The 17,913-nt window shown below is 44.5% G+C and overlaps 1 protein-coding gene across 1 annotated transcript in view; it reads right to left on the reverse strand.

The window, feature by feature from the left end:
• TMEM132C (transmembrane protein 132C) overlaps nucleotides 1-17,858 on the reverse strand; it is a 401,997-nt gene extending 384,139 nt beyond the window's left edge. The window contains exon 1 of the mRNA XM_021072420.1: nucleotides 17,558-17,858. Coding sequence (XP_020928079.1) covers nucleotides 17,558-17,720 — 163 coding nt within the window. The 5' untranslated portion in view covers nucleotides 17,721-17,858. The remainder of the gene's footprint in view (nucleotides 1-17,557) is intronic.

Below are 17,913 nucleotides of genomic sequence, written 5' to 3' on the forward strand. Positions count from 1 at the left end.
CCTGAGAACTTCCAAATGCCATGGGTGTGGCCCCCAAAAAAGCGAAAAAATAAAATAATATATACATACATTTTAAAGGTATACAATTTAAAATATGTTATTTATATACATACATACATATATGTACATATATATCTAGAGAGAAATAGAGAGACAGAGAGAGAGGGGGGAAACAGAAACAAAAAAGGAAGGCTGAAGCAAACACGGTAAAATATTAATTGGGGGGAATTTAAGTGAAAAGTATACAGAATTCTTTGCACGGTTTTGCAACTTAAACCCTAAAATTATTTCCAAATAAAAAGTTTTAAAAAATACTATGGTGCAGGAAATACTTTATGCACAGTAGGCATTATTTATTTAAACCCACATTTCTCAATCAGGGCTGAGTTTTTGTCCCAGGAGACATTTGGCAATGTCTGGAGACATTGTTGGGTGTCATAACTGGGGGGCATGGGTGGTGGAGTGCTTATTGGCACCTGGTCCTGCACGGGACATCCCCCCCACAAAGAATTATCTGGCCCCAAATGTCAGTAGTGTTGAGGTTTGAGGCACACTGACTTGAATATTTAAAGAAAAAAAGCAAGATTCTTCACAGACATCAGCCAAAGAAGTACTGGCCACAGAAGTATTGGCATCTTCACTTAATAGAGCCAATCTTCCCTCGAGCCTTCTCTCTGTGTGTGTGTCTCTTGTCCAGCATCTCAACTCATTCCACCTTATCTCTGCCAAGTACACCAAGAGCCTGTTTCAGTGGACACGAATTTGTTCTGCCTAGGAACCTTTCTCTCCCTTCTTCTGGTACCAACACATCTCTTCTTCTGGGAAGGGCTCTTCTCCTGGCTCAAATCAACCCTGTGGACTGGAAGGGCACATTAATATTTTATGGCTCTGACTGCTACAGCCATATGAGACTGTGCCCAAATGGGACCAGTTCTAGTACCTTACCCTTCCTACCAAAGCCGGCTGGATGGGGGGGGGGGGGTAGACAATTGGCTGTCCTGAGGCCATTGCCCAGACTGTTTAAGCCACAAAATCCTTCACATATTTTGAATTTGTCACCAACACTTGAAAGCTTGGGCATTTCACATTTTTAAAAATCCAATTTCCTCACTTACTTGAAAGCTTAAGACTTTTGTGCTCATGTGTAGGGTTAACAACTGTACTCATCTCTTGGGGGGGGTCATTGTAAAGAGTACATAAGTTTGCATATATACATATGAGTGTATCTGTGACACAAAGAAGAGCCTTCAAGAATACCACTCAGTCATTTGAAAAAAAATGCATTAAAAAATACCCTCTCTTAGGTACTCCTAAACACAAATGAGTTTATTTAGGATCCCCCTACCCCTGATGTCTCGGTAACCACTGATTCATATCAGGAACATTACAAGGGAATCACACACACTTTCTTTATCCTGTGGACAAGAAGTGTCTGAAACAAAGCAGCTAATTAGCATGATGTGGTCCATACCCACCTCTGGCCAAAGATGGGTACCCTGGGAGTTCCTTTTGCGGTGCAGGAGAAACAAATCTGACTAGTATCCATGAGGATGGGGCTTCAATCCCTGGCCTCACTCAGTGGATTAAGGATCTGGCATTGCCATGAGCTGTGGTGCCATGGTGTAGGTCGCAGACACAGCTCGGATTTGATGTTGCTGTGGCTGTGGCATAGGCTGGCAGCTACAGCTCTGATTCGACCCCTAGCCTGGGAACTTCCATATGCTGCAGGTGTGGCCCTAAAAAGCAAAAGCAAAAAAAAAAAAAAAAAAAAAAAAAAAAAAGATGAGTACCTTGAGATAAACAGGTTGCAGAAAACTCCTTTGAGCTGTGTGTTGTTGGATTAGAATTGAGATATCTGTGGAACTCATAGCTTTTGAGAAAGGGCAGAGAGACAGACTAGACAGACAGAGGTGTTACTGTGTGTACCACTATTTCTTGATTGAAGCACCCAAACAGCAAGAAGCACATCTAGAGCCTAGATTTTGGTTTCTAAGTACCATTCTCCACAAAAAGGAACTGAGCTAATTCTAGGACAGGGGCAGGGAAATTACAAGATGACTCTGCAAAATCTTATACTCAGAAAGATAGGAAATGCTTAAAGAATATTGAGGACACATCAAAAGGACATAGAATCCATGATAAAAATGGGTCCCACTGGCCAAATCTAGGATATTCTGAGCATCCAAAGAACAGTAATAATAATGAAACATAAGCCACAGAATATAAATGAAATCCATGAGCCCATTCTGTTAGTAAATTTATAACTGAAATACTGAAATTCCAACAAGAAACAGAAATTTTACATTGTCTCTGAACACCTACTCATAGAATATTTATTCGTTTCAAAGAGAATAAGAGCAGCTTCACTAGGGAAGCCTGGCAGACACCACCTTCACCAAGTAAGCAAGTGAACATTATTGATATTGTGACAAATTAAAATCAGGTGCCACCTGATTAAAAGCAATGGGAAGAGTAAAGCATTTCCTTTTCTGGGATACTCCTGCCAAAGGTATGCAGCTGGAATTGAAAGAGACAAACCCAAACTGAGAGACACGCGGCAAAGTAAGTGGCCCAGGATCTTCACAATTGTCAGGGTCATGAAATTCAAGAAAACACGCAAGGAAAACAAAGACCCCACGACTTGAAGGAGATTACTGAGACAAGAGGGGATACTGAATTATGGTCTGAGGATTCTACAGTAGTCACGTGGTAATGTTTCTTCCTGATGTTCATGCCATATTGTGGTTTCATAAAAGAAGGCACACATATTTGCTCAGACACTCAGAGATGGATCAGGGGCCACAGTTCTAGGTACTTGTTCTTACAACTTGTCTGTAGGTTTGAGCTAAGTTAAACACAGTAACAGCAGACATCCAACTCTTTTCCACGATGTGATTGAGTTTATCCATATATGTGTCTATCTTAAAAGGAAAGAGAACCTAACTCAGATGGTTCACGCACCATGAAGAAGGGATTACTTCAGGAGGAAATAAAACAATGAGGTACCACCTCATACCAGTCAGAATGGCCACCATTAATAAGTCTACAGTAACAAATGCTGGAGAGAATGTGAAGGAAAGGGAGCCCTCCTACACTGGTGGTGGGATACATAAATTGGTGCAGCCACTATGGAAACCAGTATGGAGGTTTCTTAAAAAACTAGAAACAGAAATACCCTATGATCCAGCACTCCCACTCCTGAGCATATATCCAGAGAAAAGCATAATTCAAAAAGATACATGCACCCAATGTTCACTGCAGCACTGTTTACAATAAACAAGACATAGAAGCAACTTAAGAGTCCACTGACAGGTGAATGGTAAAGAACATGTGGTATATAGATACACTGGAATGCTACTCAGCCATAAAAAAAATGAAAGAGCAAGTGGGATGGACTGGGAGTTTGGGGTCAGTAGATGCCAACTAACTAATCCATTACATGTAGAATGGATTAGCAATGAGATCCTACTGTATAGCACAGGGAACTATATCCAATCTCTTCGGATAGACCATGATGGAAAATAATATGAGAAAAAGAATGTATATATCTATGTATGACTGGATCGCTTTGCTATACAACAGAAATTGGCACAACACTGTAAATCAAATATACTTTAACCAAAAAAAGAGAATGAAATACTGCGATTTGTAGCAACATGGATGGATCTAGAGATTGTCATATTAAGTGAAGTAAGTAGGCAAAAGACAAATATCACGATATCACTTATATGTGGAATCTAAAAAAAATGATACAAATCAACTGATTTACAAAACAGAAAGATGCACAGACAGGAAACAAATGCATCGTTATGAAAAGAGGAAGAGGGATAAATTAGGAGTTTAGGATTAACATATACACAAAAGTATATATAAAATTGGTAAACAATAAGGTCCTACTGTAAAGCACAGGGAATCGTTTAATAACCTATCATAGAAGAGAATGTAAAAAAGAATATATATATATATTTACATATGTGTGTAACTGAATCACTTTGCTGTACACCCGAAACTAACACAATACTGTAGGTAAACAAGTAAAAAAATAAAAATTTAAATGCCTATTAAAAGTAAAAAAAGGCAGGAGAATAAGGAAGTGTTTCTGCTCCCAGTATGAGCAGTAGCCTTAGACAGGGGACTTCAGACAGGAGCTAGAGCCATAGGGGTACAGAGTCACCGGGAGCAGGGGGAGCAAAAATACTCCAGCCCTTCTCTCTTCCTGGTTGCTTTGCAACCTCTATGATGTTCTCCAGATGGGATACAGCAGGTGCAGGAACTGCCCCCTGCAGAGGTCAGCCTCCCAGGGCACAGAGCAAGATGGAGAGTGTGTCTGGGATGTGGGCGCATGGGGGAAAAAAGCCAAATGTACACTAGCCCATTGGACCCTTTCCAATAACTCTGAGGTATGTCTTCTGGCCCCACTGCAGAGATTCAGAAACTGAGGCTCTGTGAGAACAAAGAGCATGCCCAGACCAACACAAGAGAGCAGAAATTTGATTCAGGCTGGTGTGAACACCATGCCTTCTTCTTGCCTCCCAATAAGGAAGGATCAGGCGAGGCTGACGTCCTGACTTACTGACTCAAACTCCATCTGGGTCCTGTCTTCGCCCTCCCACCAATTCTCAGGCCCATCACTTGCAGCCCTCATCCTTTTTTGCCTTCAATGTTGAAGAGAGGGATAGGTTGACAGCCAAGTGATAAATGACGCTTGCTTCTCCTTGGTTCAGGCAAGTATGACACAAATTCAATTAGGAAAACACATCTTCAGTTCTGCCTCCTGTTCATACCCACAAACTCAGGTAGATTTGTGAGCAGAAAAGACAGACAACTTGCTGGCATGACTTTTCTGTCTGTCTACCTATGTTGTTTTCACTCCTGAATCTGGGGATGTAGGATTATCTATTGTTTTTTTTTTATGGCCCCAATCATTCACCCTTTTTCTGGTGGCAGCACCCCAACTTTCTCTACACGCTACTTCCAGCCCTTGCAAACTCCTCCCACAGCTTGCAAACAGGATAACTAGAGGACACTGCCTTTTACAGACCAGGTTGACAGGTTCAGAAATGGCACATGAACCAAAAAGGGCCAATAAGACATAGTAAGACCTTTCCTGGGTTCATCAGGTATTATGTAAAGGATAGTTGACCTTAATTCCATAAGGGGAGGAACCTGGGACTGCCAAGATCACCACCTGGAAGCTAAAAATGAAGCCAACACAATGAAAGGCAAAGCAAAGGACTAGAGAAAAAATATTCTATGTCATAATTGAGCACCTGGATCAAGCTATACCTGATGACTATTTCACCACCCCATTCCCACAAGACATCTTCTACCCATCTGCAGTCACTCTCCATTATTTCAGTAATTTACTCACTTGTGAAGAGAGAATCCTCATCAAGGATGTTTTTCAGGAGTTCCCATCATGGCTCAGTGGTTAGTGAGCCCGACTAGAGTCAATGAGGACATGGGTTCGATCCCTGGCCTTGCCCAGTGGGTTAAGGATCCAGCATTGCCATGAGCTGTGGTGTAGGTCACCGGCAAGGCCTGTATCCTGTGTTGCTGTGGCTGTGGTGTAGGCTGGCATCTACAGCCCCGATTTGACCCTTAGTCTGGGAACCTCCATATGCTGCAGGGGCAGCCCTAAAAAGACACACACACACACACAAAGGATGTTTTTCAGTGCTTACAGTGAACTTCTGGTCTCGGTTTTAAGTTGATATCTTTTATGTGGCCACTTCCAGGAACTCATTACTTGCAAAGTCAGGAGCCCCTCTTTCTCTTGACTGAAAGAAAGAGGCAGAGAGTACAGACAAGTGTGGCCGCTTACAAATAGTCAGTAACTTGAAAACGCTGCCTCTGGCCAGCTCATCTGAACATCACAGATTTATCATGGACCTTCTCACCTTCAATCCAAGGGACACTTCTCTGGAGTAACTGATGGAAAGAAAGGATAATGACGGATTCTATTCTCATTTATAGACCTTTGATAAAACGGTGGCTCTCTAGGCATTTCCAGCACATCAAACTTCCCTCCTCATTTTTCTGAGCTATAAAGATCTAAGAGGTGAACTCACGTTGAAAGACAGATACTATGAGAAGCCAAGGACAGAATGAAGTCATGTTCACTCACTCCTTCACTGAGTATTAAGGGCTGTGAGCTGGGTTCTGGGGCTGATGAGTAACATAGAGATACGCCACAATGAACAAAATAGAAAAGAAACTCTATTCTCAGGGAACTTAAACACTAGCGGCAAGGCTGATGGTTCAACAAATAAGTCATATCCACAGATTATCAAGTGGTGATAAGCGCAAAGAAAGACACAATAGAAAGGGGCATAGAGGAGTTCCTGCTGTGGTTCAGCAGGTTAAGAACCTGACACTGTCTCTCTGAGGATGTTCGTTCAGTTCAGTGGGTTTAGGATCTGGCATTGCCGTGAGCTGTGGTGAGGTTGCAGATGCGGCTTGGATCTGGCGTAGCTGTGGCTGTTGGTAGGCCGGCAGATACAGCTCCATTTGAACCCTAGCCTGGGAACTTCCATATGCTACAGGTGTGGCTGTAAAAAGAAAAAGGGGGAGAGCATAGAAGGTGCCATAATGGAGAAGAGCAAATGGCACAGACTACGACAAGATGAGCTTTGAGCGTGGAACTGAAGAGGCTTACAGTGGCTCTCATAGGTATCTAGATGTTACTCCACAGCAGGCATGTGCAAAGGTGGGAGCCTCCTGGGGTGGTGAGACCCAGCAAGGGGCCAATGGGACTGGAAAAGAGTGTGCATGGGAGGGTGTTGGGGTTGAGATGAGGTCAGAAGCCTGTTGGGGGTCAGAGTTCACATAGCACCTTGGACATCACTGGCGACTGTGGCTTCAGCTTAGAGCTGAATACAATGGGAGCCTCTGGAGGGTTCTGAACAGAGAAGAACATGATATGCTGGTCAAGAGGAGTCTGAAAAGGGGACTTCTGACACCAAGATGCAGCTGGTGTGTGCTGGGGTGCAGGGCATCGTGGTCCTTCTCTTGTGTCATTAAAGTAAGGACTGTTGCTACAGGATTAGCAGTAATTGAATAAAAAAATGGAGAGAACCAAACCCTTAGCAACATGTGTGCTTGGAGAAGAGGAAGTCAAAAGACACTTGAGAGAGGGAATAAAACGCCCCAGATCAAGGACTCTTGGACCACTGAGGAGGAGTAAGAAGCTGATGTTTGGAGACTAGTTGCAGACTACTGAGTTCTCTTTGGTGCCACAATGTTGTCACTACAGCAGCTCAGGTTGCTGCTGTGGCTCAGGTTTGGTCCCTGGCCCAGGAGTGTCCACCTGCCACGAGTACAGCCAAAAAGGGGAGGGGGGGACAGAGAAGACAAGAGATGGAAAGAAACAGTCTCTAGTGACGTTGACTGATGCCTGGATCCAGCCATGCCTGAAGCCTACTTGGGTTTTTTTTTTATTTATCTGATCTAATACATTTTTTTCCAACAATGCTCCTCCTATTTTATTTACATATATTTTGATTTTGGAACCATAGATGTAGGCTGTGTTTTTCAGCATCTGCAACTAAAGGGGTCATGACTAACGAACTAAATGATTTGGTGCCTATTCAAAGACCAATTCCACTGGACAGGTGGGGAGGCCTGGTCTCAGGGCCTCCAACACAAGTTCATTGTTTCCCATGGAGACAAAACCATGTTTCCAGTGCCACATCCTGTTTACGGTATGAGGGTTTAATTATTTATTTACTTTTTACTATTTTGGCTTAAAATCATCACGAAGCTGGAACTCCATGATAAGAACAGAACCGGTCTTCTGTTCCGTGTGCTTGTGCTGGGGGTGGAGTGATTGTCTTAAACGCCTCTGTTTATTTTGAGAATAAGAGAATCCCTTATTGCCCCAGAGGACTGCTAACGCGTGCCAAAGTGGGCAGTGTTATATCTACATTTCAACAGCATCTGAGTCCACAGAGATGGTGAGGAAAAGCAGTGGAGAACAAACATTATAATTAAGGGGCCAGAGGGACCGATTGAGCAAGGAAGATGGAAAGAGTCAAAGGCAGGGTTAGGCGAGAAAGGGAAGCGAGGTGGGGGAGGGGGGTGTGGAAGCTGCTTGGGATGGTTCTGATGACTCTGCGACCCCAGAGGGAGAAGGACTGTTGAAGACGGTATCAAGAGTATTATGAAACTAAGCCAACAGGAATTAGGTCTAAGCTGTATCTAAGCATGAAGTACATCAAGGGATGTCTCAGAATATAAACCACTGGCTCTCTGTTTAGGTGGATAATAAATGCCCCCCTCACACTTGAGCTTTTCCTCTTCCCTGACACTGCCAAATCCACTGTTCTTCTAATTTCTTATTTTTTACACTATTCTCAGTTATTTAAAAAAAAATTTCTCAGGAGTTCCCATGGTAGCGCAGTGGTTAATGAACCCGACAAGGAACCATGAGGTTGTGGGTTCGATCCCTGGCCTTGCTCAGTGGGTTAAGGATCTGGCATTGCTGTGGTGTAGGTCGCAGACGTGGCGTGGATCCTGCATTGCTGTGCTCTGGCGTAGGCCGGTGGCTACAGCTCCGATTCGACCCCTAGCCTGGGAACCTCCATATGCCACGGGAGCAGCCCTAGAAATGGCAAAAAGACAAAAAAAAAAAAAAAAAAAAACCTCTATGGGTAGTTTCTATTAAATTTTTTTCTTTTTGGTGATTCTTCTACTCCATGGCTTTGATAATTATCATATGAAAATGGCTATGATTTACTGAACTTTTCCAATGTGCTGGATAATACCACGTGTCATGAGTGGAGTGGTGGTCCATTTAGAACCTATGGGTGCGGTCTTCTTTGGATACAGGGTCTTTTGGGGTGTAATTAAGTTAAAGATCTTGGGGTGAGGTCATGCTGGATGAGGGTGGGCCGTAAACCAATGACCAGCGTCCTTATATGACCGGAAGGGGACAGTTGTGCAAAGCAGGCCCCATGGAGATGGAAGCAGAGATGGGAAGGATGTGGCTACAGCCAAGGAAACCAGAAGTCAAGAGAAGCTGAAAGGAGGAAAGAAGGACCCTTCCTTAGAGTCTATGGGAAGACCACAGCCCTGCTTGCATTTGAGTTTGGACTTCTGGCTCTGGAACTGGAAGTGAGAAAGTATCTGTTATATTAAACCACCCAGAGTGTGGTAATTTGTAACAACAGCCTCAAGAAATGAATGCACTGTACTAAGTGCCTCCTGCCCATTGTTTTCATGAAAATATTCTCACACTCCAATAAAGCAGGCTCAGAAGATCTGCCCTTTCTTCCAATTTCTGCTGCACATTTGCTAGGTGTCCAGCCTCCATCTCATCATTTTTTTATTATTATTATTCATTTATTTATTTTTTACTTTTTTGGCCACCCCTCAGTATGTGGCGTTCCCAGGCCAGGGATCAGATCAAAGACGCAGTGGCAACCTACGATGCAGCTGCTTCGGCAATGCCAGATCCTTAACCCGCTTCGCCAGGCTTCATCCCCACATCAGAGACGCTGTTGATCCTATTGCACCACAGCAGGAACTCCCATTTTGCCCTCTTTTGCAATAGTTCTTCAATTTTTCTCTGGGAAAAATACCTTCCTCCCTTGAATACAAAATGGTGGAACTATCCATCAGACCGTCTTCATCTTTACTAGACAGGGATGGGTCTAGGTCACCTGTTCTCATCCCTGGCTACACCTGAGGATCACCTGAAGAGCCTTTAAAAGATGAAAATGATCAACCCTGCCTCTAAGCCCACCTCCACTCTACCACTACAAAGATCCTGGTTCAGTCTGGTTAGGGGAAGAGTCTGGAGATTAGCATTTAGTTTCATTTGTTTGTTTTGTCTTTTTAGGGCCATACCCACAGCATGTGGAAGATCCTAGGCTAGGGGTAGCATTGGTGCTACAGCTGCTAGCCTACCCCATGGCCATAGCAACTCTGGGTCTGAGACAAGTCTTCAGCCTACACCACAGTTCATGGCAATGCCAGATCCTTAACCCACTGAGGGAGGCCAGGGCTCGAACCTGCATCCTCATGGATACTAGTCAGGTTCACCAGAGCTGAGCCACAATGGGAACTCCAGCACTTTTTCTTTTGTTAAGCTTCCCAGGTGATTCAGAAGTTCAGCTAAGATGAAGGGATGCTATCTCCTCAGAACCTAAAACATGAGCTCTGAGATAAAAATAAATAAAATAATTGGAGTTCCTGCATCCCAGCAGTGGTGCCCTGAAGCCAGGCATCAATTATAACTACAGGGACCCCTGGTAAATTTCAGACTTTGAGGAAACTGGTCCTTCAGTGCACTTTCAGGGTCATAAGCTCCCAATCCTTATTCCTTAGGTGGCTGTGAAATGTTTCTGCTACTAACTGGAGCCATCCGACCAATTCATCCAGAAACTAGCAGAACAGATGCTTAAATTTAAGCTTCTGCTTCCATGATATGAAACCTCCTTAATTAATCCATAAATAATAGCTCCCCATGTTGCTGACAATATGAAGGGTGTGAAAGAAGAAAGAAAAAAAATATTTCACGGAAGGGGATTAAGGGGTACCAATTTCCGATTATAAAATAAGTAAGTCATGGGGATATACTACACAGCATAGGGAACACGGTCAATACGACTGCAAAAACGTCGTAGATGGTTACTAGACTTACCACGGTGATCAATCCATAACATATATAAACGTCCAATCACTCACTGTATACCTGAAACTAATATAATACTATATGTCAACTATAATCATTTTAAAAATGTATATAGAGATGACATGGTCTTCTACATCAACTGAGTTGCCCAGGATTCCAGACATTTGCAAGTGTAAACTTAACACTCTTAATATACTGCTAAAAGCATCCTTAATCAGAAAAAAGAAATGTACATACTGCAGAAGACAAGGACTCACTCACTCAGGAGATAGCTATAATCATTGTTTTGGAAATTTTGCTAGTTCAGACTCTGGCAGGGTTGTGTGTTACCCTTGTCCTCTCCTTAAAGGCAGTCATTTCTAAATCCCTAAGGTGTAGAAACACTTTTGTTCGGCTCAGCACACAGGTAAGAAACAGAATAAAAGTCTTGCAGAGAAAACAGTTTCAAGGATATCAAAAGTACCCACTCAGAAACAAAGGCAAACCAATTGAACATACCTTGTATCCTTCTTCAAAGTACATACAAATAATCTGTAAGTAAAAATCCCCTTAGCCAAACCCAGGGTGTAAAATGAATGCACTTGAAATGGATTATAGGGATTCCCATGGTGGCTTAGTGGTAATCAAAATAGTATCCATGAGGACTTGGGTTCTATCTCTGGCCTCACTCAGTGGGTTAAGGATTTAGGGTTCCCATGAGCTGTGGTGTAGGCTGTAGACATGGCTTGGATTTGGGGTTGCTGTGGCATAGGCTGGCAGCTGCAGCTCTGATTCAACCCCTAGCCTGGGAATTTACATAGATGTGGTCCTAAAAAGACAGAAGGAAGGAAGGAAGGACAGAAAGAAAGAAAGAAAGAAAGAAAGAAAGAAAGAAAGAAAGAGAGAGAGGGAAAGAAAGAAGGAAAGAAAGAAAAAGATTACAGGGATGAATAGCATTGAGAACTTTGTCTAGATACTCATGTTGCAACAGAAGAAAGGCTGGGGGAAAAATGTAATTGTAATGTATACATGTAAGGATAACCTGACCCCCTTGCTGTACAGTGGGAAAATAAAAAAAAAAAAAAAAAAAAAAAAAAGAAAAAGATTACAGGGAGAGGAAAAAAAGCACTAGGGACATACTGTTTTAAGCTTCTTATGCAACATATAAAGCAGTATGAAAATCTGAAATGCAGGTTTTGATTACTTAAAGATATATTTTGCAAACCTTAGGACAATGACTAAAATTGAAAGAAATAAATAATGAGCAGATATGGAGATAAAATAGAATCATAAAAAAATATTGTCAGTATGAAAGCAGACAGAAGAAGAAGGGAAAGGAATAAAGAACAGATGGTACATAAAACAAAAAGAAAGCTGATAGATTTTAATAAAATATATTAATAATCACATTAAATATAAACGGTCTAAATATAATGATTAAAAGAAGAGATTAGACTGGATAAACAAGCAAATTCCAACTACATACTATCTATAAACAATCAACATAAAATATAAAGACACAGATTGATTTTTTTAAAGACAGAAAGATATTACAATGCAAATATTAATCAAAAGTAAGCTAAGGTGGCTGTATTTATATCAGGTGAAATGGACTTTGGAATAAGGAATATTTCCAAGAATAAAGAAGGATATTACATAAAGAGAAAGGAGTCAGCTTACCAAGAAGTTATTAAAATACTAAGGGTATATGTACTTAAAACAATGTTTCAAACACATAAAAGAAAAGCTGACAGACTTGAAATGAACAACAGACAAACTCAAAACTTATTTGGAGATTTCAACACTTATCTTAGTAACTGACAGAACCAAAAGATAAAAAATAAGCAGGAATATAAAATACTTAAACATCATTATAGACGTTGGAGAATCCTTGTAAATCTTAGGTTAAACAAATATTTCTTAGATGTGACACCAAAATACAATTACTGACAGAAAAATTAGCACATCAAACTTCATTAAAAAATCATTTGCTCCTCCAAAGACACATACTGGGAGAATATCTATAAACACGTATCTGAAAAAGGACTTGTACTCCATAATATGTAAAGTGCCCTCAAAAATCAACAATATGAAAATAACAACCAATCAAAATGGGCAAAAGATTTGAAAAAGACATTTCACCAAAGAAGATATAAGGATGGCAAGTAAGTAGAAGAATGCTCAACATCATTCATCATAGGATTGAAGTTAAACTTCAAAAATGGAAATTCCTGCTGTGGTACAACAGGATCAGTGGCAGCTTTGGAGCCCTAGGATGCAGATTCAATCCCCAAGCCCAGCACATTAAGGGTTAAGGATCTGGCATTCCCACAGCAGTATAGGTAGCAAGTATGGCTCAGATCTGATCCCTGGCCCAGGAACTCATATGCACAGGATGGCCAAAGGGGGGGGGGGTCTTCAAAGATAAGTACTACACACCCATCAGAACTGCTAAACAAAATCAAACAAAACCAATTGGATAACATTAAGTAGTCCTAAAGATATGAAACAACTGGAACTCATATATTGCTGGTGGGAATGCAAAATGCGCCCACATTTGAAGAAAGTCTGCAATTTCTGATAAAGTTATGTGTCTAGTTATCATACTACCCAGTAATTCTAGTCCTATGTATTTACCCAAGAGAAGTGAAAGCACATTCATGTATAAACCTATTTATGAATATTTACAGTGATGTTTTTCATAATCACCACAAATGGAAGTAATCCAAATGTCCTTCAACGAGGAAACAATGGTGTATCCATTCCATCCATTTGATGGAATATTATTCAGCAATGAAAGGAACAGACTGATAGGTGAATATTAAATGCACTGTGCTTGTGAAAGAAGACTCAAAGATGCATACTGCTGATCTCATTTCTATAGAATTATGAAAAAGGCAAAACGATAAGGACAGAGAACAGATCACTGGTTGCCCAAGGCTTCAGGTAGGGAAGGGAGGCAGCTAGACAGGGGCAACCAGGAATTTAGGGGAGTCATAGAAATGTTCTCTACCTTAAATGTGTTGGTGTTGACATGACCATGTACCTTTATACAAACTGAAGGTCCATCCTCAAAAGGGTGAATTTTATTGTATGCAAATTACATTAATAAAAGCTGACTTTTAAACAAAGCAGATTGCTGTAAAAATATTCTATCAATCAGATTTTCCATTTATTCCATTAATTCAGTAATGCTCCCTTTCACTCCAATTAATATACCAAAGATTCATTTTTATTAACCTTGCTTCTCATGACTATGGATGTATGAAATACCTAATACATCCAAAGGCTTTGTTTTAACCCCTGCTCAAGAAAGTGCTAACTACTAATATAATTGAAAGTTCTGAGTTCTTCTCTGTCTGCCTCCAGCCACCTTTGTCATTAAGCTTACAAGGAATGTAGAGATGAAAGTGGATGAGCTGGAGGTGCAAATTCAAATGGCCCAGGAGAAGGGGCAGGCAGGTAAGAGGGGAAGAGAGGCCTTTAATAAACACCCCATCCAGGGGCAGGGGGAAACCCACTCTTGGTACAATGTTCTTAACGGGATTGTATGCCCAAGGTCAGCCAAGCACCCACACTCTTAGGGGAAATTGTACATCCTGATTTTTATATATGAATTCCTCAATTTGAGGGAGCCCATTCAATCTTTTTAAAATACTGTGGACAGAACAGTGCTTGTCTGCAGGTCATGAAGTTTGCAGGCGCTGGTCAAGAGTCCTGAGTGTGGAGCAGAGATCTAGGACAAGCCCAGGGGGCTGGGGGTTTGCGGAATGGCTTCCGAGAAGCTGAAATCACTTCTAAGAAGCTTCCATGCAGCAGGGAGTTTCAGCTTGGGCAGGAAGGGGTGCATGCTAAGTGCGATGAACACATGCGTACTTTCAGTATACGAAGGACCAGGCATGGGCCCCTGTGTCAGCGTGCACATGGGGGAGCAGAGGAGGACCTCTTCCCCCTGACAACCTCCTCCCACTCAGAAAGCCGGCCCCAGGCCCCAAATCTCAAATCAGCAATTCCAAGTTCGCGAAGCTCTGACAATCCAAAAGTCGGCTGCTTGGGTTTTAATTCCTTTGGTGACTAAGGCTGTTCTAAAGTAAAATGAGGCTCTTTGGGGTCTTGACCCTCCTCCATGTGAATAGTCCATCCTTCACGCAAATGACTGATGCACAATTACAATTACAGGCACAAACCCACACCCAGCTTGAGCATGCATGTCAGACAATACATGTGAATGACCTTGGGTCTCTATCTGCCTATGTACCTACCTATCTTCTGAATCGTGAAATGCACCTGGCCTCAGATTTCAGAAAAGAGTTTTGGGCCTGTATGACCTTCCTGGGACCCCTATGTGACTGACAACCATCACTGAATCTCTGATGGAGTCTTGACCCACCACGGCCCTTGCCTCTCTGCTCTCTACCAGGCCAGTTCCTCAACATGGAACTCAAGGACACTGAACTTCACCTGTCTCGGCCCAAGTCTTAAATCTTAGAAGACTCCCTTCTTCCAGCACCCTAGTCTATTCAAGGAACCTCCCAAGAACAACGATTCTGTTCCAAACCCTGAGTTATTGCAGAGCCTTAAATCCACAGTTGAAACTGATCTTACTTATTGGTATTAAAAATTGATCAGTGGTTTCAAGGATTCCAGAAATCAGCACTTAAATCCTTGGGCAGGAAGACTCAGCAGTGGATTTTTTTTTTTTTTTTTTAAGAGAGCACAAATTTAAATGAGGGTCAGAAAACTTTTCTCTCTATAACAAATCTTACTGAGCAAACATTTTCTTTGCAGAGGAATGGGGGTGGGGGCAGGGGATGAACTGCTGCTTTGGAATGCCAGAAACAATGAAAGGAAGAATACTCTGAAGGATGAATTACAGACCCATACATCCCCAAACCACATGGAGAAAATCCTGGAGCAAAAAAAAAAAAAAGCAGGGAGAGAAAAACCGCACCAAATCAAGTTGGGGGGGCTCTCCTCCTGATCCTCCCCCCAATAGGTAAAGAGCATCTCCAAAACAAAATTTCCACTTCCACTTTCCAACAAAACAGCTGCCCCTGGCCTCCTCTACATGGACATTGCAGTTGGCCACTTCTCTAAATCAAACGTAAGATCCTCTAGATGGGGGGAGAAAAGGAATAAGAGCTTTAATTAAGAAAAGTCCACAACTTACTTTACAAAGGACACTCAGCAGCCGGAGTGCTAACCTGACTAAATCCTCTCACAGAAGGAGAAAACCTGATCAGAGACTTTCACTCTTGGCTCAATTTAAAACGACACCACCTTCCTCTCCAGTGCTCTTCCTCTCCCGAAACATTGCTGGGACTATGGGAAAGATTTTTTTTCTTTTTTCCTTTTGGAATAGCCAATTTATATGTGGGGAAACTGAGCCCTAGAAGGCTAGAACTCTGAGCCAACAACAAAACTGAGGCTATCAGATTCTGATATGTTTGCCTTAGGAATAAAACAGAGATGTGTCCCCAATCCCTTTATACAGGCGCGCGCACGCACACACACATATACACACACGCACCACATTCCTGTTGACCAGGAGCTCTCAGAGAAAGAGATACAATTTAAAAAGCAATTTTGTCGGTTGGTGTGTCTGGGAACTTGGAGCCTTAAGGAATGTCGATCTTTCTGGAATTCCGGCCGGCGCGCAATGACTTTGAAGAGTAAACGCTACTTTTTAACATCAATTGGCAACTTGTCTCTCCTAATGCTTTTCCAGCTCTGGCTGAAGAGCTTTAGGCGGGAGAGAGCGGTGATTCTCACCAGCCTGAACTCGGTTTGCCTGCTCAGAGCCCGGGGCCGGAGCCAGAGCCGCGACGCAGAGCGAAGGGCAGGGACACTTGTGCCCACCTCGGTTTAACCAATGGCCCCGAGACTAGGGCACCGGCGGTGGAAAAGCGGCACCCCCCCCCCGCATTTTTTCCAGGCGCCGACCCGCACCGGTTGTCTGCCCGGCAGCTGTGCGCGCAGCCGCCATCCCCGGAGGAGCGGGGCTTCCTCCCCGCCTGTCCGCGGCCGCGGCGCCCGGGCCGGGCGGGGAAGGCTCACGGCGCCGGAGGCTCTCAGGCTCCAAGAGAGGGCCTCTCCCAGCCCCTCCCGCTGCCGGCCCCGGCCCCAAACGCCCGTAACCGTAACCATAATCGGCACAATAACGTAAACCTTTTGGAGCTCTTTGGGCGCCAAGCGTTCCCTCCCTGAATCCTCTTAAACCCGAAGCAGGGTGGTCGTTCCCATTGCAGAGATGAGGAGACTGAGGCGAACGGTCCCCCCCCGGTTGCTGGGAAGCGCAAGACTGATCCCGAGATGCACCTCAACTCTCCCACCCGCACGGTCACCTCTGCGGGCATCTAGACCGCACAGCACCTCATCCGGAGCCCCGACGGGGTCCCAGGTTTCTCGCAAGCGGAGATCCCCGGGAGCTGCGCGGTGAGCGCGCATTCCTCTGAGGGCCAGCGCTGGTTCTCCGGACCCTGTGGTGGAGGAAAGGGAACGCAAAGGGCCGGGTCTGCCTTCGTGGGTCACCAGTCCCGAGCCGACTGAGCTGGGGACCCGGACGCCAGGTTAGGGGGCAAGAGGCTCGAAGAACCCGTCTCCCCGCTCCTGGACCCCCAGCTCCACGTTGTGACAGTGCTGGGATTGCGTTAAATCCTCACGGAACTCGGGAACGGTGAACACAGTGTCCCTCGGCCACGCCCCCTGTTCACCCTCGGGAAGCACCCCGAGCCAGGAGATACTGGACCAGTCGAATTCTCCCCAATTCCAAGTATATGGCGCCAAACTGGATCCGCTTCTAGGGAAGGAGCTACAACGCGCCCGGAGACCAGCGCCCTCACCCATGCCCCAACACCCCCACCCTTCGGCTCCCCCCGCCCGGGCTCCTGGAGACCGCGAGGAACTTCCAGAGCGCCGGCGCGACCGAAGCCGCGACCTTACCTCTGCCCAGTAGCGCGCCCAGCACCAGGCTCAGAGCCCAGCACAGCGGCGCCACCGGCCCGGGGGCCGCGCCCTCGAAGCGCATCCTGCGTCCCGGCAGCTCAGGCCGCCCGCCGCCTGCCCGGGGCGCAGCGCCCACTCGCGGGCCCGCCGGCTGTCCCATGCCCCGGGGCCACCCCCGGCAGCGAGTCGGCCGGCCGGGCTGCGGAGCCAGTGGTCTCGTCCCGCCCCTGCCGCTGCACGCTGTGGCGGCTCAGGATCCCGCGGCGGCTCACGCTCTGGCCGAGACAACTTTTCTCTAGCCGCCGCCGCAGCCCCGGGCCGCCCCGCCTCGCGGGCCGCCCACCGGTCCCGCC

This window comes from Sus scrofa, chromosome 14 (genome assembly GCF_000003025.6).
Source record: "Sus scrofa isolate TJ Tabasco breed Duroc chromosome 14, Sscrofa11.1, whole genome shotgun sequence".
Classification (NCBI taxonomy): Eukaryota; Metazoa; Chordata; class Mammalia; order Artiodactyla; family Suidae; genus Sus; species Sus scrofa.